The 25570-nt window shown below is 40.6% G+C and overlaps 1 protein-coding gene across 1 annotated transcript in view; it reads right to left on the reverse strand.

The window, feature by feature from the left end:
• Positions 1-7390: 7390 nt before the first annotated feature.
• Positions 7391-25570, reverse strand: part of SEPSECS (Sep (O-phosphoserine) tRNA:Sec (selenocysteine) tRNA synthase) — a 37122-nt gene continuing 18942 nt past the window's right edge. The window contains exons 9-11 of the mRNA XM_060655319.3: positions 14859-14952; positions 13090-13180; positions 7391-11690 (exon numbers count right to left, since the gene is read on the reverse strand). Of these exons, the coding sequence (XP_060511302.1) occupies positions 11387-11690; positions 13090-13180; positions 14859-14952 (489 nt within the window). The 3' untranslated portion in view covers positions 7391-11386. The remainder of the gene's footprint in view (positions 11691-13089; positions 13181-14858; positions 14953-25570) is intronic.

Below are 25570 nucleotides of genomic sequence, written 5' to 3' on the forward strand. Positions count from 1 at the left end.
AGGCCGTATGGCCTGCAAAGCCTAAAATATTTACTACCCGGTTCTTGACAAGAAAAGTTTGCCTGCCCCTGTTCTAAAGCAGGATCCTGTTTGAAACCCTTGTTCCAAAGTTTCCACGAAACCTCCGAAGGCCTGAGTCACAGCCCGAGCGCTAGGGTTTCTAAAGCCCTACCCCTCGGAGTGAGGCCAGACAAGACATCTAAGTCATCAAACGCCTCTTGGGTTTCACCGCAGAATAAGGATCATCACCACACCCTGCCTGGCTCCGAAGGCTGTCAGTGGATGAAAACATGATAATGTATATGAAAGCATTTTGTAATCTGGAAAGCACTCTATAGAAATGGGAGGGATTACTGCATTATTTGGTTCAGGAAAAGGAGGTTGGTATGAGGGAACGAAGCCAGTAAGTGCAGGGGAAGGGGGTGGAGGGGAATTCTACTTTGCTTTGGCATGATTCATTAATAAAACAGACCAAACCTGCTAGAAATGGCCTTTGGCATAAACCCTAGCCCCCTGGCTCATGTGGTGGTTTCTTTGGCCTTGCACAGTGGAATCCACCCTCAAACATTCATATTTGAGGCCAGTGCCTCGGCCCTGAAACGGCTTGGGCTGCCGCAGGGGGCGGGGATGGGGGGCTTCCCAGGTCCACCCTTCTTCCCAAGGAGTGGGCTTCCTCCTCAGCGGCTCTTAAGGTGCTAGGAAGACATCCTTGCCCCCAAACATGCCCTGCTCTTCTGTTTTCTTGTTTGCAAAATTGCAAGAACTTCACTTCTATCTTTATTCCAAAGTTGTTAAAACAAATATTTCTAGAATAGACTACCCTTCAACCCTATTGGTTATGTCTATAGTGTTTAGCAAGTTAGTTGATCATTTGTTCAACAAATATTTACCAAGGTCCTCCCATGTGCAGAGCAAAAGGAGGAAAATTCGGGAAGTAGATCAATGCTTCCCCCAGAAAGGAGGCAATCCGAGGTCCAAGCAGGGGAGGTGAGGAGGGCGAAATCGAATCTGGTGCCATCACCACTGTGCTGAATCGACCCCATTCTTCAAGGTGTCTAGGAAATGAAAGGTGGAGAAGAAAGTGCAGCAGGAGTCTCAGGAGGTATGGTTAGGTTCGAAAAGTTTTGTAATATAGGAGGGCAGGGGTATGAGCCAGGTCTTGAGTCCGAAGGGATAGTTGGATCTGCCGCCTGGTAACTCCGGGGTGGGGGTGGGGGGGTCCGTGGCTGCAGTGAGCCCCCTCCCACTAACAGAAAACCTGCTGTCCTGTTGGCTCTGAGCACGAAAGCCAGGCTGGAACCCAACGGCAGCCCTGCTCTCCTATGTCCCCCGCCTGGATCCCCCTGCTGGCACGGTGCACGCCTGACACTCAGCCGATCTTTTAAAAGTGAGAGACAAACAAAACTGTGTGCGGAATTGGATGTTTATTTCCACCATCTGCGTGGCAATACAAGTTCAAGTTATAATGGCATCCGCTCTCCACCAGTATTAGGGAACCATTTAAACATCCACAGCCATTTACTGATTATAAACACACACTGAAAAAAAGGCGGCAAGTGGCATGTGGCCCCACACCTGCTGCCTTTGTGTGCGTCAGTCAATTTCATGCCTAGGAAGCGCTGGGCTCCGTGGGGATGGTGATAGAAGCAGCTTGGTTGGTTGTGAGTTTTTCTTTTTTTCCTTTTTTTCCCGAGGAACAGCATACACCAAGTTATAAACCAACCCCAAATACTCTTATTGCAGATAGATAGGAATCAATGCGACAGAGACAATGATCATAAATGCAAACCACAAATGCTGTATTTCCTAATGTCAAAAGGTCCATTTGCTTCCAATTAGTAGATTAAAACTAAAGAATATTTTTTTTACTGGCCTTCCAGAAAAGTTACAGGGGTCACTGTGCAAAAGGCTGCTCTCTCTCTCTCTCTCTCTCTCGGCCATCGAAACCTCCCACAATCACCCCGGAAAATTGAGTCACCGGGCAATGGCAAGTAGGTCATAAATTGGACATGGGAACAGCAGGTGTGGGAAATTGAAGGAACAGAGAGAACTTGATGCATTTTACAGGCAAGAGAAAATTTACCCCAAAGCTGTGAAAATGGTCTCTGGATCAACTTTTTATCTTGCAAAGGGCTTCTTCACCTCCTTCAGACCTGCCCCTGCCCTGTCATGGGTCCGCTGGAGGCTTCAGCCTCAGTTCTGACCTTAATTAGCTGTGTGACTTTGGGTCCTCATTCTCAGAACCTGTTTTCTTACTGGGGAAAGCTGAAGGGGGTTGGGGTGGTGGTGTTCCATTAGACCAGGGCGTTCCTGGGCCTTTGGATCACCCATTTTCCCCTTAACTTCTGCAAGGAGAGGTTTTGGCTTTGTTTGGCTTTGCTTCGTTTTGCTTTGTTTTGTTTTGACTGCTTGTTTGTTTGTTTTGCCCCCTGACAGCTTTCTTAGTGCAAGTACTTCCTGCATTTATGGTGTAAAGGACCCATCTATTGCCTCCACCAAATTTTTTTTGGAGTGGGGAGTGCAGAATAGCTCTCTCAGCTTTTTATCTGGTCAAAAACTCCAAATACTTCCTAAGAGTTCCTTCGTCTTTCTGATGTGATACAGGAGACACATCAGGCTGACTTCTGCCACAGGAGGATCACACTGACTGCTCTGATCAGTCCCAGGGGGCCCTCTCTGCCCCCCTTTTCCTCTGAACACTGGCTTTGAGATAGCACTCTAGTTTCCACTGCTCATTAAGCCTGGCTGACTGGAACCAACATAATGGCTCGATGAGCCTTCGATACATTCATTTAGAATAAGGGTTCCCTCTCTATAGCTAGAACAATTACCCCCACTGCCTCGTAGGCCTAATGCACTTTGGGGTTCTAATTCACAGCGTTATATGAAGGAAGTGGGCATTGAAATTGTACACGAGTTCGGACTGAAGTCCATTTCTTAGGTTAACCAGCAGGTAAAACTGTGACTTCTCCAGTGTCCTGGGACATCTGTAGGATCCCATGCAGAGCACGACTATCCTCCACGAATCCAGTATCATTAGTCGGTGGAAAAGTTGTTAGAAAAACACCACCTCACATGTTTTGACTCTCCTCTCTCTGTGCTGGTCACATTTTCACTTGTTCCTTGTGTTACTTCTCACCTTTTCCCCATTTCCACTAAAATCTACCCCTAGGAAATCTTATTTGGATCCTCCTGACTCAACCGTAAAAAAAGAAAAAAAAAAAAAAGGTAATTAGAAAAATGGACACTGACAGTGTATTTGATGTCAAGGTATTCATATTAATTTTTTTAAAGAGTGATAATGGTATTGTGAGTTAAAAAAAACGAGTCCTTTACTTTAGAGATGCCTGAGATTTAGTTTAGAATAGGGTGGTGTAGGGGACACAAACTGCACTTGAGTTTGTAAGTGTCGAAGAGCGTGATGGATATGAGGCTTCATTACACAGTTCTCTCTGCTTTTGTATACGCTTGGAATTTTCTATAATAAAAAGTGTTTGTGTTTTTTGTTTTAAATAACCCACTCCTAGGGAAACGTGATAAACTCATCTACATTAAGATGTCACTAGCTGGTAAGTATAAATATAGTTATCTGATTTCTCGGTGTACCTGCATTTTACCAGGAGGAAATAGACTTATGGCAGAGCAATGAATCCAACAGTGGCAAGTCAGGAAGGGTCAGAGGGCACGGAGGGGAGGCAGCCGGGCCACGAGGAAAAAGGCCGCTTGAACCAAGAACTCTGAATACAGTTCCAGTCTCTGTGTTCTTTTTTTCATCTGACCTAATAGGCTTTAATAAAGATCAGGCTGATGAACACGGCTGCATATTAAAAAGATTGTTTCTGGTGTTACTTTACTGCAGATACCGCCCAGTTCTTGCTAACCGCCATGTAAAAATAGCGACTATCTGAGCCCTTGCCATATATCAGACTCTCTGCTAGGTACTTCACACACGTGATTAAGAGGATCTTTATTAACCCTTTTAGATATTGTTGCCCCTATTTTACAGACGAGTCAAAAGTGGCTTGTGCAAGGCCCCTCAGCCCAGGTGAGGTCTGCGTCTTAATGACTTCACGGTCCCTTTGCGCCTTGAACACAAACTCTTCCTGGAGGTTGGTCATTGGATGATTTCCTTTTCTCACAGAGTATGGACCACTTCTCAAAGTTGAGCTAAATTATTAAGCCTTGCCACATACTCAAAAACATTAATTAGTATTTTAAACTATGAAACAGCTAACAAATGATGCCACATTAAAATAAGACTCTGTGATGGCCAACACGCGAAAGATCAATTAAGCTAATGAGGAATCATACTGTGGATTGGTATTACTTAAACGGTAGTAAGCGGGTGCCCTCGGGTTTGGCCTGTTTAGAGCAAGAGACAAGAGGGGTGGGTGATGAAGCCGACTGGAATGGTGGGCAGGGGAGTATAGCCCACCCCGTAGGCCACAGGTGTCTGAGGTTGGAGTCTCTGGGAAGCACGGGCTGAGACAAGCACCTACCTTTCGTACTTAAGAGTACAGAAGGTTTATGGGAAGTAAAAATGCCTGTCGGAGACAAGGGGGAGACGGAGGCGGGAGCCGGGGGAGCCATCAGGCTGCGATGCAGGCCCCATGAAGTCCAGCCAGCCCTGTGGGAGACGCTGAAGCAAAGACAGCCCCTTAGAGGAATCCTACGTTAGACAAAAAGCCGGGCCCTTGTACCACTGCCTTGCTCAGAATTTGCCCAAAGGGTGTGACTTTGGCTCCACAACTGAGCTTTGAGCTAAACCTTGAAGGAGCTCACAGCAGGGAGGCTAAGCACGCTCCCTGGCAAGCTGGGTAGGAAGTCTTTTCTTGAAGGAGGTCTGAGCAGCAGTACCTCGGTGTCGAGCCCCATTCTGATAGTGGAAAACCACAGAATAGTTCCAATCAGACATGATGAGACTGCACATATGGTTATGTAAATATTCACCAGTGCCTATTGAATCGTTCCTACGACAAATATTTGAGTGTCTGTCACGTTCCAGGTACTTTTTAGATGCTTGGGATACATGAGTGGGCAAAACAAAGATCGCGCTCTGGTGGAGCTGATGTTCTAACCAGAGGGAGAGAGACAAACAATAGGGCACAATAAATACCTAAACTACTTAGCGTGCTGGACTCTTGCTCCTGTGTGGTCCATGTGCCAACAGTATCACCTAGGCGTTTGCTAGAAATGCTGGCCTTACTCCAGACCTACTCATTTCAAATCTGCATTTTAACGAGAACCCCAGGGGATGCTCATAAGCACAGCACAGTTGAGGCTTCACTCTCAATTTTAAGACAATCTTGAGACACTGTTAGAGCGGGGGAGAGAACTATAGTGTTAAAAAGGATCGTCCGAGTAGACGTCACTGGAAAGGAAAATTTTGATTAAAAAAAACGAAGGAGGTGAGGCCTTTAGCCGGGCGTCTGGGCTGAGGAGTTCCCAGGCAGGGGGAATAGAGGGAGCCAAGGCCCTAAGGCAGAGGGTGCCTGCGGTGCTTGAGGAAGAGCAAGATGGCCAGTTCGGCTGGAGCGGAGGAGGCCAAGGTGAAGAACAGGAAGAAACGAGTCAGATAAAGGAGGGAGGGTAGGATGGCCACATGCCGTTGAACCTTTGGGGACAGCAGGGACTTTGGCTTGTACTCGGTCATATGGGATCGGAGTCTGAGCAGATAGCTGATAGGATACAGGCCTTAAAAGGATCACCTTGGATGTGGGATTCACAACGGACTGCAAAGGGGCATGGAGAGAAAGCAGGGAGGCTTTTGAGGAGGGCGGGGAGCAGGGGGAAATACTGCGAGAATCCCGACAAGAAACGCTGATGGTTCAGATGCGGCTGGTAGCGGGGGAGGAGGTGAGCAGGGGGTTTGATTGTGGATAACTTTAGAAGGGAGATCCAAAATGATTTCTTGATGGATGAGATGTAGGATGTGAGGAAGAGGTTTTTTTGGCCTGAGTAATTGAAAGAACAGAAGTGTATTCAACTGAGGAGGAGAAGGCTGTGAGTGGAACAGGGTTTGGGGGGAAAAGATCAAGGACATCACCTTGGCATGAGGAAGACGAATGTCTAACAGATATCCAAGTATCCAAGAGATGATTAGGCAGTTTCATAGGAGTGTGGAGCTGAGGAAAGAGGTCTACTAAAGATGTAAATTTGGGAGCCTTCGTCAGTCATTCTACTGAATGTGCAGTCATCTAAGAACAGGGCTAAATATAATGAGCTGCTGGCTATTCCAAACACTTTAGTCAGATAATGCAACTGATGTGGAAGTCACTGTGGCATGAACGGTTACTCTTAACATCTCTCTTGAGCTGTGATCCGAGTTCAGGTGCATAAAATAGTACAAGCATCTTAAATGTGGTTCTTAAAAATAATTCCTAAGTGTAAATGCAAAACAAAAAGAAATTCATAAAAACCAAAATAGAAACACTCTGAAAAAAAAAAAAAAAAAAAAGAGATGGTCAGGGGCGCCTGGGTGGCTCAGTCAGTTAAGCACCTGACTTCAACTCAGGTAATGATCTCCCGGCTTATGGGTTTGAGTCCTGCGTGCTGGGTCAGGCCTGGGTCAGCCCTGTACTGACAGCTCAGAGCCTGGAGCCTGCTTTGGATCCTGTGTCTCATTCTCTCTCTCTCAAAAATAAATAAATGTAAAAAAAAAAAATTTTTTTTTTAAAAAGAAGATCATGTAAAAATCAACTACATACTTTTTAATTTCCACTGGAGAATGGGCAAAATTCATTGATGACTCCCCCTCAAAAAAAGTTCTAATACATTCACTAGAAAATGAATATAATTTAAATCTAGTACAAACTAATTTTATGCCGAGCATCATAGCAGTTATTAACAGAAGTGCTATTTCAGGCACTGAGTTAAATCTTTACATATATTACCATCTTACTTAACCCTCAATCCTGTAAGATTGTACCCATTTCACATATGACAGGACTGATATTCAGAAGTTAAATGTGAGCTCACATGGCTAATAAGTACCCGTGCAGAGGTCCAGCTCCAAATCAAATTAGAAGTACCTGCAGAATTCAAACATCACAATTTAAAAATGAAACCTGAAGAAGGAAGTAGTACTATTTTATTTCTTTTCAAATAAAAGTGCTTCGTTTAGAAAAGATTCTGTACTTGTATGCATCCAGCTTTCTATGGGCAATAAATCCTCTGCAAAAGGTTGGAGTGTCATCGCCTTCCTCTTTAAAAAAAACAACAAAAACCTAGCCCCCACCCCCATGACTCATGATTCTCATTGTAAGTATGACTTTTCTTGCTGATTGATACTGATGACTGAATCAAAAAAATGAGCAAGTAATTGGTATCAGTTATCTGTACTTCCAGATTTTATCTATAGCAATGATTAGGTAAAATAATGCACTGTCAATGACTTATTAAAAATTTATTTCATGTAATAAATTATATAATTCATTTCTATTTTTAAACAGTCTACACCAAAAATATTTTTTGAAACATTTTTCTTTTGGTAAAATGTACAGGGTAGCAGGCTGACATCACTTCACTTCTAGTAGGTAAAATCCCCTTGCAATTATACAGTCAAACATAGCTTTTCCTCACGTGTCTCTAAAAGTTCAAGTTGACACCACTTGATAAAAACAAGACAGCATAACATAAACATTTCCAGATTTTTGCCTAAGGCCTTAGATCGAACTGAATATTAGGTGGAATATTACAAAGATATACTCGGCAGCCTTGAACTCATCATCTTACGTGTATACACACACCATATGGCTACAAGGAGCAGGAAAACAAGAAAGGCACAAAAGGACACAGTGGGGAAGTCTCAGACCTGTACATCAACAATGGCCATAAGAGACATATAACCAACACGATGTGACACACAAGGAAGTTATTTACAGGAATTTTTTAACTCTAACAGCATATTCATGGTTTTTATCAAATTATTCAGAGGATATCAAACTTCTGCAATGACCAAACTTCTGTGTACACACACTGGATTAATTTTTAGTTGCAAAATAAAGTCGGCCTCACGAATGCAAAAACATAACAAAACCATTGAAGGGCTTGGGAGAAATTAGTAAATGGGAAGAGAAAACTCAAGTGTAATCTGAATGATACTCATCAGAGTCTGCTGTTGTTACTGTCAAATGTTGGCTATTTTCCTCTTTGAAAGAACACAAGAATTTGATTCTCGTGATGAGCTACTAATTCAATAAAGCAATATCACTGGTTAAAAAAATTTGCCTTTATTTAATTTAAATTTTACACCTATCATAGGTATATAGTCTAAAAATAAAAACACATCCAAGAGCTTAGGCCTCAATGAGAGTGTTTTGGGGTGCTGGGGAGAAATGCCAGAAAAAACTTAATTTATATTTAAATTTACCATTGTGTCTATCAAGTGCCTACTGGCTGAACAGAACTGTAGTCAATAATTCACACTCTATAACTTCATTCAACTAATACAAAAAGCTAAATAGAAAGATTTATAGTTGAACACCGAGTTCCTAAGGCTGGTATCACATATCATTCCCTGATAGAGCAAGAATTCATCAACAGAGGACATAGGAGCCAAATTGAGAGCTGGATTTTAAAATACCTTTCCCTGCTGTGCGTATAAGTAACACATTGTGTAGTGACCTAAAGAATATTCTGTGTTACTCAATTTTCTTTTCTGGGAAGACTACCACAGTCCAGTGACTTTAAGAACCAAACTCCAAAAACTCTACCTGAGAGCCTTAATAAGGGCAGCTGGGTCATGATTGGAAAATCTATCAGCCGATGCCCCTCTGCCACAGTTCAAGGGTAACTAGGCCAATTATGAGGCTTACCCAATGGTACCAATAATTTAAAATAAATAATTGTACGTGTATACTTTTTTACACTTACACGTGAAAATGGGCGAGAGTGAGTGAAAATGATGCTTGGCTGGGAGCAAAGGAAACCTACGACACCCCTTCAAAAACTCTTGTGAATTCCAGGACCTCAAGGTCAGATTTAAACCAGCAGGAATAGGGCTGTTATTCCAAAACCTCCGAAAAGAAAGAACTAATAATAAAAACTGCAGCTGATTTTATGCACCAGGAATGAAATGTTACAACACATCTATCATTCACATGTGGGTTCATGTAATTTATCTTCAATTAGAATTATTATCTATTCAGCAGCTGAAGCCCAAGAAGTGCTGATACACTGCAGATGAGAAAACATTTGCTGGTCTCTCGGCTCTGGCCTTCTCCAGCTAAATGATGAGCACACAATACAGATCACTCGTTCTATAAAACAACCTTGGCTCACGTGTCCAGTTAAGCCGTGCCGCCAGCACGTACATTTGCAACATCTCTTCATCCCGTCTCGTGGACCCCAGAGGCTCCGCTGGGGCTCTTCAGCTTGATTGGTTCTACAACTCGGTCCCAAATTCACATAAAAAAAAGCCTCACACAACCTTTTAATCCAGGATTTACTCCTCTGAAATGTATTATTGGAGCTATAGCTAAAATATTTGAACCCCAAGGATACGATAATTTAAAAGTAACCTTTACGATATTTATAATTGAGTACTTTATCTCCACAGCCTTGACTTCCAAGGTTGTCAAGCTAGCGTCAAAGTACTTTAACTTCCGCGTTGATGGGAGTGGCGTCCCTCTGACCTCGTGTTTACCGCAGTTTACACTCTACCAAATCAACAGGGAAGAAGACAACCCGGAAACAAAGGCAGCATTCTCGACTGCAGTGTTCTCAAAAGCACGTTCAGTGGGATGTCAGTAGGTGTCTAGCTGAAAATAGGGGTTTCATCTTCGGATAAGGACACACTCAAGCTGGTTTCCAACCGATTCTTTGAGCCTTTCATGTGCCGAGAGGCAGGTTTGCAAGGGCCCCAGATTATCTGCCTCTGAACATTTATCCCCGTGAGCACCTCCCAGGAACACGGCTCCACAGGGCAGGTCTTGAGAAACATGGCTTTGGCATTTTGGTGTTCGGAGACTTCACTAATCCCTCGGGCTTTGAGACCATAGTCTAGTTCTTAAAAATAAACAACACAAGTAACTGTGATAGCCGGTAAGTCTGGAATAGCAGACTCAGAAACTGAGCGTGTGGGCAGGGAGGGGAGAACACACCTGTTTATCCTCCTACAACATTTTCATCTCCCCAGCAAAAATACGTCCCCAGATTCCCAGGTTAACCGCTCCTGATAATGGCTGTGCACAACACCTGAACGAAATAAACAACATACAAAGGCCGCTTAAAGCAGAAACAGTGGAATAAAGTTTCACTTGCCCAAATGGGGAAATGAACAAGTGCCATATAATCTCATGTTTACAACCGGTAACCCTGGTTATTGCTTACGAGTCTGACACCGTACAGGTGCCTGGGTGGCTCAGTCAGCTAAGCATCTGGCTCTTGACCTCAGCTCAGGTCACGATCTCCCAGTTTGTGGCTTCAAGCCCCTGTTGGGCTTTGCACTGACAGCTTGGAGCCTACTTGGGATTCTCTCTCTCTCCCTCTCTCTCTCTGCCCGTCCTACACTCATGCTTTCTCTCTCTCTCAAAATAAATAAATACGCTTTAAAAAAAGAGTCTAACACTGTATAATTTGATAACATTTATAGAGCTTTCTTCTTTGAAGCACTACTGAATAATTAAAGTTGCTATGGCAAACTTCTTTACTTGAGGAGTTCGTTTACTTTCGAGTAGGATTTCTTGACCTCAGTACTACTGAGATTCGGGGCTGGATAATTCTCTGTCTGGAGACGCTGTCTTGTCCATTGTATGGTGTTGACGGTACACCCCCGGCCTCAACCCCTGGATGTCGACTGCACTCCACAAGTTGTGACAACCAAAAATGTCCCCAGATGTTGCTTAGATATAAGCAAATCATCCCCAGTGGAGAGACATTGCTACCGAGTGCAAACTAAAGCTTGACTCTGCTTCCCTGGGCAATGTCCATTTCGCAGGCATACTGTGACTTAGACACATCAACGTCTTGTAAATAGTAGCATCAAATCTTTATACCTTCTCTGTGACCAGAAACATAAGTAATCTGTGTGTGAATGATAGAGAATGGTTAGAAGGAAGCAGGCTACACATTTCGAAAGCAATCAAGAAGTAATTTTACTGTCCTGTAAGAATTATCGGAATCCTAATGCATAACTGACAAATAGGATAACAATTAGGAAAATGTTAATTGTGTATTATCTGTTAAGGATCATAATGACTGAGGCGGTCTAAGAGTAAAAAAACTAACAGTCAACAGCGACTAGCTCCGATCACATTCTAGTTCTCCACCAAACATTCTCCACGAAATTCTCAATTCAAAAACCTAAAGTCTTGTCTTTAAACCGCTTATTTGTACTGCAGCCTCGTCACTTCTTTCAAATTATCAAAGAGAAACCTCTCACATGTCATGAAGAATTCTGGTATGTGTCAAGAAGCACATTATCTAGTTTTAAAGCCATTTCTTCAATATCCACATTTTCAGTTCTGTCATAATTGTCAACTCCAGACACATGACTCTCTTTATTTTGTTCTTTCCTTACTGCCTTTAAACACTTGTCAAGTCTCTTTATGAACAAGTCCACATCCTGCGTCTTCATTCCAATGGCTGCGGCAGCATTTAGGTAAGCACAAGGATAATTATTTGTATGCGACATAAAGCCTTGGAAAGTGTAGCCACTCACGGTTTGCACAGACCCAAGAGGCACAACCCTGAAAGAGAAAAGATTCAGCAATTTAATATGTCTGGTGATGCTAACAGAATATCACTCATAAACAAAAGATATCTGTGTTACTAAGCCTTGTATCTACTTATTGAGAAGTTTAAAAACAGTCATAAATCATGACCTATGAAAATACACTGTGGCAGCCTTAAAATAAAATTATGCAATACGTTGCTATTTTACATAGAAAAGTACTGCCTGGAGACTACCGCTCACTCATCTTCTATTAAAGAGCCATAACCTCTTTAATACCTGCAAATACCTTTGTACCTTCTTCAAAGAGAAAAAAGAAAATGATTTCTGTCTTGGTACCAACTATGGAATCTGACTTCACATATACCTACCTTAATGAAATACTGAAATTTGTAAGTCAAACCACTTTGGTTAATTGTGTATTGCCTCAAAAAATCAACAAACTAAAATCACACCCATCTGATCTGTGCTGTGCAATGGAGAGGTGTAAAGCAAAGATCCAGAAAAAACTATGCACCCGCTCACAGTGGATGGTGGTCAGCAATCGGTATATTCAGCAATGGCACGTGCATTTCTTAAGCTAGATTTCATTAGCGAACTTGATATAAGCAGATTTCTACCAGTATTTCTTTCAAAAAAATAAGTCAATTAAGGTCAATCTAAACAAAAAGACAAATACTGGCGACACTAAAAGCAAGGCTAAGAAAACCACTTTAGAAGTGTCAAAACTATGCTGTGTATAGACAGAGTTCATCAAGGTAAAAGCTGAATTAATCTAAGATTTTTTTCTCTTAAAAAGTTGTCCTTTGATGTGAAATCTCTAATCTCTGGTAGTCAAGAGAGAAATGCTTTCATAGAAGCATGTAAAGAAGAGTACTTAGGGCAAGATATTTCAAGTCATTTTTCTCTGACCTCATCAAATATAAAATGAAAAATGAAATTCATTTTTAAGCCGTGTATCTATAAGAGAAAAAAGTACACTTTTCAAAGGTAGCACTTAGACAAGAATTGCATAACCTTTTTAGTTCAGGAAATGGGCTTCTCCTTAAAAATGTTTTCATCTAAATTTAGTAATGAAGATGACTTATCTCTAATACCCTGACGTGACACCACTGAAGATTACCTAACAAAGGAAAATAAAGATAAAAACGTATAGAGACAGGCGATGTAACTTTGTTTCTGTAGCTCTAGGAAACAGACAAGATCCCGATCCCCCTGAGGCTGTTTCCGGCGTGGGCCTTCCACAGGCGAGCTTTCATAGCACCACACGTTTTCCATCTCTTCATCCTTTCACTCATGACGAATCCTCAGATGCACCTCAGCATATACACAGGGGACTGTTGTTGAGGAAAGGTACTTTTCTACAGGCAGCTTGGAAAAGCCAAATAAATCCAGCCTCTTTCAGACACACTCACCTGGCTCCAGACACCTGTCTGGTAAACAGCATTGAGCCAAGCTGAGTGACAGCTTTGTCTTCGTCGTCACCTAGTGTCTTAAGTGTCATGGCTGAAAGAGAACAAAGGATCCCAGTGTACTTTGGTTCACCAGCACACAATCACTCAGAAAAAAAGTACTTAATGAGGGAGACCTGACTTAGGTGTGTGTGCGTGTGTGTCTGTTAAAGGACACATAACATAAAATGTTATCATCTTAACCATTTTTGAGTGTTCAGCTCCGCGGTGTTGAACACACCCACACTGTTGTGCAACCATCCCACCACCCATCCTCGTCACTCCTTCCATCTTGCGAGGCTGGGACACTGTACCTCCATTCTCCCCTCCCCTCCAGGCCCCCAGCAGCCACCATTCCATTTTCTGTCTCTAGGATTCTGACTACTCTAAGTACCTCATACAAAAGGAATCCTACATTCTTCGTCTTTTTGTAACTGGCATGGAGATATTACTTTTTATTCATTGTCAAGGGGCATGATTTCACGTTAATGCACTTAATAAATCTTAACAAATGCAGACAAAAATTTGTTAATGTAAACGAACATACTCAGAATCAGAACAGAATTTCCGGATCACCCTTCTGAAGAGTGAACATTCCAATTAAATAGACGGGACGATGACATGATCAATATGGCAGTTTATTCAAATTCAACCATGTTTTAAGAACTTATAAAAGGGGAATGTGGGGTATTTTCAGCACATACATAAGGTTATGTAAGATCAACTTCTGCATATATAAATGAGAATAATCTTTCTGAGGTTACATGAGTAAACTATGTTCTCACCACCACTACTAGCTACCATTTCCTGAGGACTTGACTTCCCACACTAGATACTTTACAATCTCAACCATTCTTTAACAATTTTGCATGTGAGGGATCACTGTCTCTATTTTACATAGATAGGGGAAAGGAGGTGAGAGGTTAGTACATAGCAGAGTTGTGATTCAAAATCATACCATATCATCTTCTGTAATATAAACCAGCAAAGGACTAAATGGGATGGGTTTTATTATATATTGGTGGCATATATAATTTGTTATATATTAATATATATATTTAATATATTTTTAAATATTTAATATATATTATATATTTTTCATGGAAGCCAACTCCTGCAAAAGGCTTCAGTTACAAATGATTGTTTCCTAACTTTCCTCAGATATGCATGAAATATGAAACATTCCACTATATATATATTTGCAAAAGGGAGAATTATGAAGCTTAAAAGCTAAATGCATAAAAGTCAACGTTCATATTAACCTGTTAGTAGCCTTTGTACTACATAACAAAAATATATAGTCCTTTTACAAAGGAAATTATCATAAATATGGAGTTCTCTAACATAAAGACAATCAGGAAAACAATCACAGCATTAAAAACAATATAGATTTAATTTTTAATATTACGGTGTTTTGTTAAATGGTGAACATTTTAATAGAGTTCTTACTAGTGACTAAATTATTTTGGTTAGAAGCAGGAGTCAAAGTATCTTTTTCTGTATATTCTAATATTGATTTGGATTCTTTCCAGTGTATGGTTTTTCATCTCAGGAATACATTAAAGCATTTCTAAAGGCTAACTAAACCTTTTCAATTTACAAATTAATAATGTAATGAATTTAGAAATATCATTGTAACCAGAAAGAATTCATACTCTTTCTAGAAATACCAGGTTCCTGCTGGGGATGGTTATGAAGCACTGATTTTTTTTTTCTTAAGAAAAATATATTACCTAAAGATATGGGATTGTGAGGTGTATGCAACAGTCTTTCATTGTAGGTTTCTGACAGCTTCTTTAGTTGGCTGGACAAATATGAAAACATTTCCTGCAACAACAAAATGTTACATTTATTTTTTTTTAAAGATTTTTAAGTAATCTCCACACCCAACACGGGGCTCAAACTCACAACCTCAAGATCAAGAGTTGCACATTCTATTGACTGAGCCAGCCAGGTGTCCCCAAAATGTTACATTTAAAGAAAATCAAATGAATGCTTACTGAAACTTGCCAGATTTAATAAAACAAAATCTGTTTGGTGTGGTATCTGTGCTGTAAATTAACTCATTTCTGTGCCCTGGGAGCCAATTCTTTCCTTTGATACAATATAGTGAGATTCAAAGCCGCCACAATTATCAGAAACCACAGGATTTAGGTGAAGAAGGCAAAGGACCGGCAGATTTCCTGCTTTGGGGATATTATGGAGCTATCACAAATCCGTCCTCTCTTCCGAACCTCCAGGGCTACCACTCTGGTCCAAGCTGCCATCACCCTGTCCCCTGGACCGCAGCAGTAGATTCCAAATGATTTCTCTGTTGACTTTCCTGCCCCTCTACAATCTGTTCTACATGCAGAGGCCAGAGCAGTCTTTGAAAAGCATAAATCAGATCATGTCCTTCTCAATGATTCCCGTCTGTAAGTACTGAAAACCCAAACTCTTCACCTATTAAGGCCCCAAATGATCTAGCCCAGCCAATGTGCCCAACTCAGCAACTGTCATTCCCCCATTTAGTATAGCGACAGCCACATCAGCCTTCTTTGCAACCACCAAACACAGCAAGCTCATTCTGGTATAAGAACCTTTGCGCCTGCTTCCTCTAGACACAAGACAGTGCTTCTCCCAGAACGTTTGATAAGCCCTCCCTTTATTATTTGCCTATTAAAGTCCTCCTGGTCTCCCTCCTACAACCACTACCTATTTTGGTTTCTTCACTATACTTATCACAATCTGAAATTACCTTATTTATTAGCTTAAATGAATACTTCCTGTGACTACCTACTCGAATGGGAAAACTTGAAAGCAGGGACTTTGTGTTCTTCACTACTGTTTTCCAAACACCAAGAAAAACGTGCCGTACTTTTAGTATGTACGTAACATTGGAAAAAGTAGTTTAAAATGCATTTCCTTCAAATTGCACAAACTCAATATTAACAACTCCCTCAACTCAAAAGAACATAGCAACTCAAAACAAAAAAAAATTGTGTTCTTGGTCCTACTCTGGAAAATAATGTATACCTAGGAGTAGAAAATAAAATAAAAATATTTTATAAGTATAGTTCCATGTGCACATGTATGTAAGCAGTTTAATAAAGTCTAATAAAATAAATCTTAAATTGGCAACTGTTTGACCTAAAATTATACTTTCTTCTAGTAAGCCCTTTATAAAGTGTTGAAATAAAAATCTGACCAAATAAGTCTTTCCTGAAGAAGCCCATTTGCCCTGACCTCCTCTAGTCACAGTCAAAACACATAAACTCTACGGATACACTAAAGGGCCAAGGGCCAACAAAGTACCAGGTGTAGACAGCAGGAAATGATACTTGTCCTACTTCGAAGGCTGCAAAAAGTGCTTCAGTTTTCTCTAAGGTAAGGGTTGAATAGTCTGATTCTACTCAATCCATCTTCTGTTAAGATTAAGAAGAAGAAAAGTCCTACCAAGTTTGTTAATTATTAATGAGTCTACTTAAGAGCACAAACATTTTTTTACACAGTATATTTTGTGCTCTGACCTGAAAAAAAATTTTAAACTAGTAGTCATTCTTAAATTTTTAGGCTATTATATAAGATCAATTGTCTCAGCATGTCAGAATTGTGAGATCTTAGATCACTAAAATAAACTGACTTTTTTATATTAGAAAACTTAACATCCATATTGGTCATATCTAATGAAGTTATGGGGAAATGTTACTGTTAGATGTAATAAACCTTTCTCTTTCATTAAAAAAATAGAGTAGGGACGCCTGGGTGGCTCAGTCGGTTAAGCGTCCAACTTCAGCTCAGGTCATGATCTAGCAGTTCATGAGTTTGAGCCCCACGTCAGTCTCTGTGCTGACAGCTCAGAGCCTGGAGCCTGCTTTGGATTCTGTGTCTTCCTCTCTCTTTGCCCTTCACCCACTTGTGCTCTCTCTCTCTCTGTCTCTCTCTCCGTCTCTCAAAAATAAACAACAAAAAAAATAGAGAAGTAATTAAGGAGGCAAATGTCCTCACCACTTGCAAACTGTAAAGAGCTGTTTAGGCAACTTTTCTTAGACATATAAAGATTTCTTGGCCCCTCCTTCTTAAACTACTGTTCTGATACTCATTTCAGAAGGTGAAACAGTAAGAGAATCAAATGGAATGCAAAGATCAAGAGGTTTTCTGACAACTGGAACAATTCCTAATCTTTTAGTACTATACCAGTAGTAATGAACAGTAGAATTTCTGGATTTCATTTATATATTTTCATCTACTATAAAGTAACTAGGTCACTAATCCAAATGCTCTGTATTGCTTAAAAAATAAAAAAGCAGTCACATTTTAATTTAGATGTTAACTGCTGATTTTTCATCATCTATATTATACACCGAAGTCTTAATTTGCAACTGTCTGTCTAACTCTCTTAGTCTCAAATTCAACTTCTCATAAGCAGAAACAAATCTGATAGCTAGGAAATGCCTTTTATTAGCCTCCTACATCTTCCACCCTAAGAGTAACAGCAAAATACTTACTTCAGTGGTGAGGACAAATGTAAAATATTATTCTATCCAGTATGGCTACCACAAGAATCACCAATGTGAACACACTCGTAAACTAAGAAGCCTGACGAGTAATTAATATGTATTTATTTGTACTTAGCTATTTCCAAAAAAGAGGAAATGTTTCCCTAGTAACACCCCTAGAGGGTGCTTTTAAACTTACTGATGCATACATGGCTATTAAAAAACTGAGATTCTCCTAATACTCAATTTCTAATACTTTAACAAATCACTTTTAACCAGTTCTACTGATTGCTAATATCACTAGAAATCAGTTTTACCTAAAACTTTAGACTACAAACATAATGCTAAGGTACATCTTTAGACTACAAACATAATGCTAAGGTAACTAAATCTTACATATAACGAGTATGGGAGTAATTACACAAAAAAGAAAACATCTGTGAGTCAAGTTCACATCCATCTGCAAATATTTCGTGTAAAGGGTTATGATAGGTAATCCAATAAGCAAAGAAGCTTAAATATCTTAACGTGCAATACACTGAGTCCTACAATATCTGACAGGTTAAGGCCCTCAATGTTCTCCCATTAATATCACTACATTTAAAAAATATCATTTGGAAGGCTGTACCACTATTTCCTACACTACTACTTAGCTAAGCAGTTTTTTCCTGATATATTAAAGGTACTACAAAACCTGCACTATTTTTTTGCCACAGTTAAATCTATAACTGACATTTATTATAAAATACTTCTGTAAAGGGAGAAATTTATAAGTACCCAAAGCAAATGTATATAGAAAGATCTTACTTAAAAGAAATGAAATATTATTGATTTTCTATGTCTTTTGTGCTGTATTTAACTTAATTTTAAAAGACTCTTCACTAGAGATAAACTGAACTGCATACCTGAATGCTAATGTCAGCTATATTTCTAGAATAAAAATACAAAACTTTACACCATAGTTCAAGATGTTAATGGAAGGGAAGCTGAATTATATTAAGCATTATCTTTCACATGGCCTTTTGTAAATTGATTTGCAGCTGTAAAGCCCAACGTTTAGCCTATCCCTCCCCATAACCCCCAAATGTGCATAATTCACTGAATTTTAAGGGAAAATATCTTATGTAATGTTTTCAAAACATACTGTTTCTTGTTACAAGATAAGATGAAAACAGAGCTTCAAAAATTATTATAATATGTCTTACAAAGTAGGTAATAGATCGAAAGGGAAACGTAACAAGTGGTCTAACACATCCATGGTACCATGAAAGGATAGGTGACAACAGACCGCACGTACAGACCCATGCACACGGAGGTCCCCGTGTGCACATGCCAGCACGGAATGCAACGTGCTGCTCTGGCCGTGGCCAGCGGCAAGGACCTGGGTGCCCTCAGCAGGCCCTACATCTCAGGCTAACACCCTGCTTTCAAACTCCTCTGTGGAGGCTCCATAACCAGGCCTGAGATCTGACACTCTGGTGGAAATTCAACTACTCCACTTCTGGGACTGCAAATCTACTCAGGTTCCCAAGCTTAGCTCTGTTAGAGAACAGCATCTGAAGCTGTATGTCTGATGTTCTTTCAGAACTTAGCTGGTCTTCCAAGCCCAGCTAGCAAGCGCTGGCCACTGGAGCGGCCCTTCCGCTGTCACTCCTCATCCACCCTTGGCCCACTCAGCAGATACTTGCAACGACGAATGATTATGCACGTGCCCTGTTCGGCAAAGCACTCTTCTAGAAGGAAAGCTAAGCAGAATGCTGGCCTTCTCTGGAAGCAAAGAGAAGTCAGGAGAAACTTCTAAGACTGATCCTTCTTTTTGCAGAGAGAAACCCATAGAAATGGTGTCTTAAATTTTAACCCCTTTCTCAAAGGGTTCTTCAGTTAAATCCATGGCCATCTCTCCCCTCAGTGAAGCAGAATGTTGATCAGGAAGGGGCTAAGGGCACAGGTTCAATTCACACGCCGAGTGCCAGTCTCTCTGATCCTTTCACACTTCAAAAAAGAAGGCTTGAGAAGGAATGGCTTCAAGCTGAGTTCTTGTCTGCCTCTACTGTGAAAAGATAAAATGCTTTCTGAAGAGATACACTAGATGAAATAACCTCTAAAAATATCATTGTGGTGAATAAGGGCACAGAATAAAAAAAAAATCCTAAGTTTTCTTTTAACACTCCTTTTTTAGTACGCAATAACACCAATAATATAAAAAGGAGCTCTCAGTGATGGTATATAAATAGCTCCGGCTGAAGCAAAATAACTTTGCCTCAGCTTCTCCAGAGCCGAACCGATAAACTATCACGATTAAATTTTCACAGTTCAAAAGCAAGTCCATTTAAACAAAAGAGGCCCTGACTTCTGCAACAAATCCAATAAAAAAACAATATTTATGCCACATACATGCAATTAGGGCTCATGGAGGACATCCAGATTTTTCAGTGAAGAGCCCTGCCTGTTGAATGAAGTTGTTAAAGAGTAAACTTTTATTCACTCACAATGACAGGGTTCTCAAAGGAGTACTTTAATACTTTGAAGATTACTACTACAGGTAGTCTCTAAGAAATTCTACACGAAGAATTTTAAACATTAGTCTTTGAGGTTTTTACATACCTCCAGTAGCGAAGAAGAGAGGGTCCCGAGATCATCATTTTTATGGCTCTGATGCCTAGCACAGAGCAGGAAACCATGCCCCCAGTGCTGGACGAGCGACTGGAAGCAGTGGGAAGGGAGTGGTTAAGACACAAAGCGCAGAGGCGTTAGAATCACACAGACCTGGGTTTCAGTGGCAGTTTTGGCACTTCTTGTGCTCTTTGGAGAAGTACCTAACTTCTTTGAGCCTCAACTTTATCTGTAAGATGGGGATAATACCTACCTCGTAAACTTGCTTTAAGTTGTACATGAAATAATGAATATAATAAACCTAGCAGAGCTCCTAACATACAGCAAACATTCATAAAAATGCCAACTTTCCACCCACCTACTTTTCCCTCCTAAAAGAGCTTTCTGGTTAAAATAACTAACATCAGCTGGCAGGACTCCATAAACACATGCCAACACCCCATAGCTATAATCCTATTCTTGTCGTCCTGTGCATTCCACTCTATTCCATCCAGATAAAAGGAAAAGAAAAAAGTTCCGGATGTTACAAAGACAAGTACTTCTTGACATCTGAGATGGAGCCATCCAACTTGTAAATATCACTAGACATAAAATTAGTCTCATAAAATATTTGTTCGATGATTAACAAAGAACAAAGTCCCAATGAGAAGCAGAGCAGGGCTACCTGCTGGATCTATTCACTTGTTAAGCTACATATTCCTACAGGTCACTCTCAAGGCAGGTGGATTTTCTATGCTGAGCAAACTGTACACGCGCATGGGTGTTTGGAATCATCTAAATGTAAGTGAAAAATTTAAAGTCAAACCCTAAATGTCAGAAGTCAGAAGAACCATGGCATCACAGAAATTCTTAGATTCTGAAAAGATGACAGAGCCCCTGTAAGATCAACAATTCCAAACTCCTACGGTAAGGAAATAATTCTGGAAGAGGAGTAGCCTGACATAGCACCTGTTACACACAGCAGGTTATCACCATTTTAACTCGTTCCTTTTCACAAGTTATGGTGAGTATTGAGAAATACTGAGAAATATTCCTATGAGAACATCTAGTTCATAACGTCAGTATCAAAAATTATTTGCTCTCTAACTGGAAGATACTTACTCCGCGTAAAACAAGAGATGACCATGCCAAAGTAAACCTAGGTGTTCCCTAATACCTCCTGTTAGTTCATTCAACCAACATCTGAAGAGCATCTAGCGCCTCAAGCAAAGGATGCTAAGCCCAGAGGGATGAATGCAAGCTCCAGGCTGGACACTAGTCTCCCAGACTCCCCGTCCAGAAGGACCAAGTCTCATTTCACACCCCTGATGGTGATTTCTGGGGGGTATGCACTCAGATAATCAGTTTAATATGCTAGCTAAATAAACTTAACTACAAAATCACTCAAGACTGATATTAGTTTATTACAGCAAATACATAATTTTATCAGCTATTATCATATATAGTTTCAATTGAAGAACAGAAATAGGAACTACTGAACAGTACCCTTATTTGATACTATAACAGCATATAAAAATTGTTAAGGTTTCAGGGCGTCTGGCTGGCTCAGTTGGTTAAGCATCTGACTTCAGCTCAGGTCCTGATCTCATGGTTCATGGGTTCAAGCCCTGTGTCGGGCTCTGTGCTGACAGCTCAGAGCTTGGAGCCTGCTTCAGATTCTGTGCCTCCCTCTCTCTTTCTGCCCCTCCCCCCACTTTCTCTCTCTCTCTCTCTCTCTCTCTCTCTCTCTCTCTCTCTCAAAAATAAATAAACATAAATTTTTAAAAATTTTTTAAAAGTTTCTATCTATATGATAAACAATAATCTTTAAATGTCTAACTTAAAACTTGATGTAATAGTCTTCTCAGAGATCTTGTATTTCCAAAAATGAATTTTTAGCCAAATCTGCAGAGGGACCATTAGAAGGCAAAGAGCAACAACAATACAAGAAAGGACTATAACTAGGACAACTAAAGAGATCAGAAACAGATAACTAACAAGTTATATTTTTAAACCTTTGATATTTTGGGATATTTATATAGTCCATCTCAAACTCCATAAAATATTATCTACCTATGTACTAAAATGCTAAAAAGTTATGTTTCTTCTCCAAGTTTCTGTTATAGATACAAGTGACCTGTGTGCCTCCAAAATAATGGGTTTCAAACTAGGATGCGCATCAGATTTATCAGGGAAGTTTCTTAAAGATGCAGTTGTCCTATCGCTTCTTGGCCTTTTGGCTAAGATCAAATGTAAAAATGCAGTTGTCTTAGCCCCACTCCAGACTTACCGAATCTGAATTTATCATAAAGGAAAGTTAATTTTATGAAGTGATCTAGAACAAACTCTCTTGGAACTGCATAGGACTTTGCTTTCTAGACCCAGTCTAGAATATCCTGTAAGTAGGGCACTTAGGTGGCTCAATTGGTTGAGTGCCTGACTCTTGATTTTTGGCTCAGGTCATGATCTCACAGGTCCCTGAGATCAAGTCCCACATCAGGTGCTGACAGTGTGAAGCCTGCTTGGGACACTCACTCTCTCTCTCTCTCTCTCTCTCTCTCTTTCCCTCCCTCCGTCCCTCCCTATCTGTCTCTCTCTCCCCCTCTCTTTCTGTCTCTTCCCTGCTTGTACTCTCTCTCTCAAAATAAATAAATAAAAACTTTAAAAAAAATACCCTGTAAGAGTTGTACAGGTAGTTTAGCCATCCAGTCTAGTTTATGATGACACCATAAGAGTCTAATAAATGCACAAGTTGTACCTTCATAGAACAGATGCCACTTCGTCAGGGAGGCTTTCCCCAACCCTCCCAAAACTGGGTTAGGTGCCCCAGCTGGGTTGGGTGAAACATGCTCTCATATCTTCTGCTTGTCCTTACATAAAGCCAAACAGATTTGTAATTATTTATTTAACATCTAGATTTCCCCCAACTATAACTTCCATGAGGGTAGAGACTACGCGAGTCTCACTGGTGAATTTAACCTTAGGGCCTAAGCATAAACATTTCTTTGCCTGAATAAATGAACAAGCAAGGTCCAATACTGCCAACATAATGTGGGGGCCAGACTATAAAGGATCATGATGGCAGGGTAAGCTTTGTCTTGCAAGCAACCAGAACTCAAAGCAGAATAACTTGGAAAACTTTAAAGTATTAACCTGGCACACTCATTTACAACACAGCAAATGAGAGTAGGCTACAGATTAGAAGGAGAATTAGTAAATTCCTGTAGCCATCCAGGGGTGATATGGTAAGGGCCTGAGCTAGGGAGCGGTAGCAGTGGAAGGGAAAAGGAGAAAATGAACGTTGGGAAACATTAGGAAGGACTCAGGGGCATAAGAGGAATCACAAGTATCAGTGTCAGAAATGTAGTTTAAAACGAAAAAGGGAATTTGTTGGTTCATCTACAGCCAAGTCTACAAGGAGGCATGGCTGGACCCAGAAACTCAGATGATTCTTAGTTCTGTTTTCCCTCTTAGATTTTCTAGTCCCAAGAAGGCTTTCTTGGTGAGGCCAGAAGTATGGCAGGTGAGTAATAAGATCATATGCTTACAGTTTACTATCTGCAAAGCAGCAAACCCCCTCTCTCTCAAGACTCTATCAAGTCTGCTGGAAGGAGTCGACCTCCACATGCCCACCTGTGAACCAAGCTAGCCGGGTCATATGCCCACCGCTCCGACAAAAGGGAGGAAAGAACACTGTAACTGGCAGTCCCACTGGGATCACCTGGAGTCAGGGAGGGGCAGCTCCCCATCAACAGCGATTCTGTACAAACAAAATACCTTACATCCTTTCTAAAACACAACTGAGCTTTTTTGGCCAGGGTTGCTAAATTCATTCATTGCCTTTGCCTCCTTTGCGTATTGGTAGACATAAGTCTTCAGATTTATAGCTATGTAAGATAACTACACAGCTACCAGGCTAGATTATTTATCCATATAGGAAAAAAGCAGCAGAGTTTAGAGGTTAAGATAGAGGATCAGAGGCCCAATTGCCTAGCGTTAAACCCACGGCCCACAATTTACCTCAGACACATTATTTATCCTTCCGTCTCCCGTAAAAATGAGGATGACAGAAACACCTCACAAAAAATCTGCAAGTTCAAATGGCTTTTCCATAGCAAAACAACCAGTTGTAGGAGAGCTAAGACCCACGGGCACTTAATACAACTAAACTCTCATATGAACAATACAAACAGGCGATAGTTTTGCTCATCTATAAACAGGTCTCATCTGTCATACGGAAAAGGCTCCTTGGAAGATTTGTTGAGGTCTTCTCTTAACTACAACAATCTATTACCGTGATGATCACTTCGGGGAGTTGATCAAACTGGAGTTTCAGTCAAATCATTTGGAAATGTTTGTTAGGTTTATTGAGGCATAATTTATATACAGTAAAGTTTCGGAGGCCCAGTTTTCAGGGGTTCACGTCTATGAGTTTGGACAAACCTATACAGTTATGAAAACACTCCCACTCTCAAGATACAGAACAGTTTACTACCCCATGAGTCCCCTCGCTCAACCCAAGACTCTGACAACCACTGATCTCTTCTCCGTCCTGATATGTTTTTTGCCTTTTCCAGGATGGCATACAAATGAAACCATTTAATATGTATCTTTTGACATGGCTTATCTCATTTAATATAAGGCCATTATTTTGAGAGCCATTATTTTGTTGCACATATCAGTAATTTGTTCCTTTTTATTGCTGAGTATTATATACCACAGTTTGTTTATATACCAGATGACAGACATTTGGGTTGTTTCCAGGGTTTGGCAATACTGAATAGAATCACTACAGACATTCACGTATAGGTTTTTGTACAGACATAAATTTTCATTTCCCTTGAGTAAAGCACTAGGAGTGGGCTGGCTAGTTTATATGGTAGCATATGTTTAACTTTATAAAAAACTGCGAAAGTGTTTTCCAAAGTTGCTGTACCATTTGTGTTCCTATCAGCAATGTCTGAGCGATCTACTTGCTTGAGAGGTTTGCCAGCATCTAGTACTGTCAGCTTCCTTCTGCGAGGTGTGCAGTGGTACCTCACCGTGGTTTTCATACGTGTGATGTTGAGCGTCTTTTTTCCATATCACATAAGTATGAAGAGAGGTCCTCACAATATAAACAATTACTCTCCTATGGACTGTTTTTTGGGGGGCGGGGGGGGCGGTGCGAGGACGAGTAAAACAGGGAACAAAATTTTTCAACTTCTGTTGCATATTCATAAGGCTGTTGAGAGGATCTACCACAAAACATACATAAAGTATCTTAAAATACGTGAAGTGCTATTAATAATCTAAGGGACTACAACTGCTACTGATGGTTGGGAAGTTACACAGATACAAAAACTGTCCCAGGGGCCGCTAGCTCTCCCAGATGG

Source organism: Panthera onca, chromosome B1 (assembly GCF_046562875.1).
Source record: "Panthera onca isolate mPanOnc1 chromosome B1, mPanOnc1 haplotype 2, whole genome shotgun sequence".
Lineage (NCBI taxonomy): Eukaryota > Metazoa > Chordata > Mammalia > Carnivora > Felidae > Panthera > Panthera onca.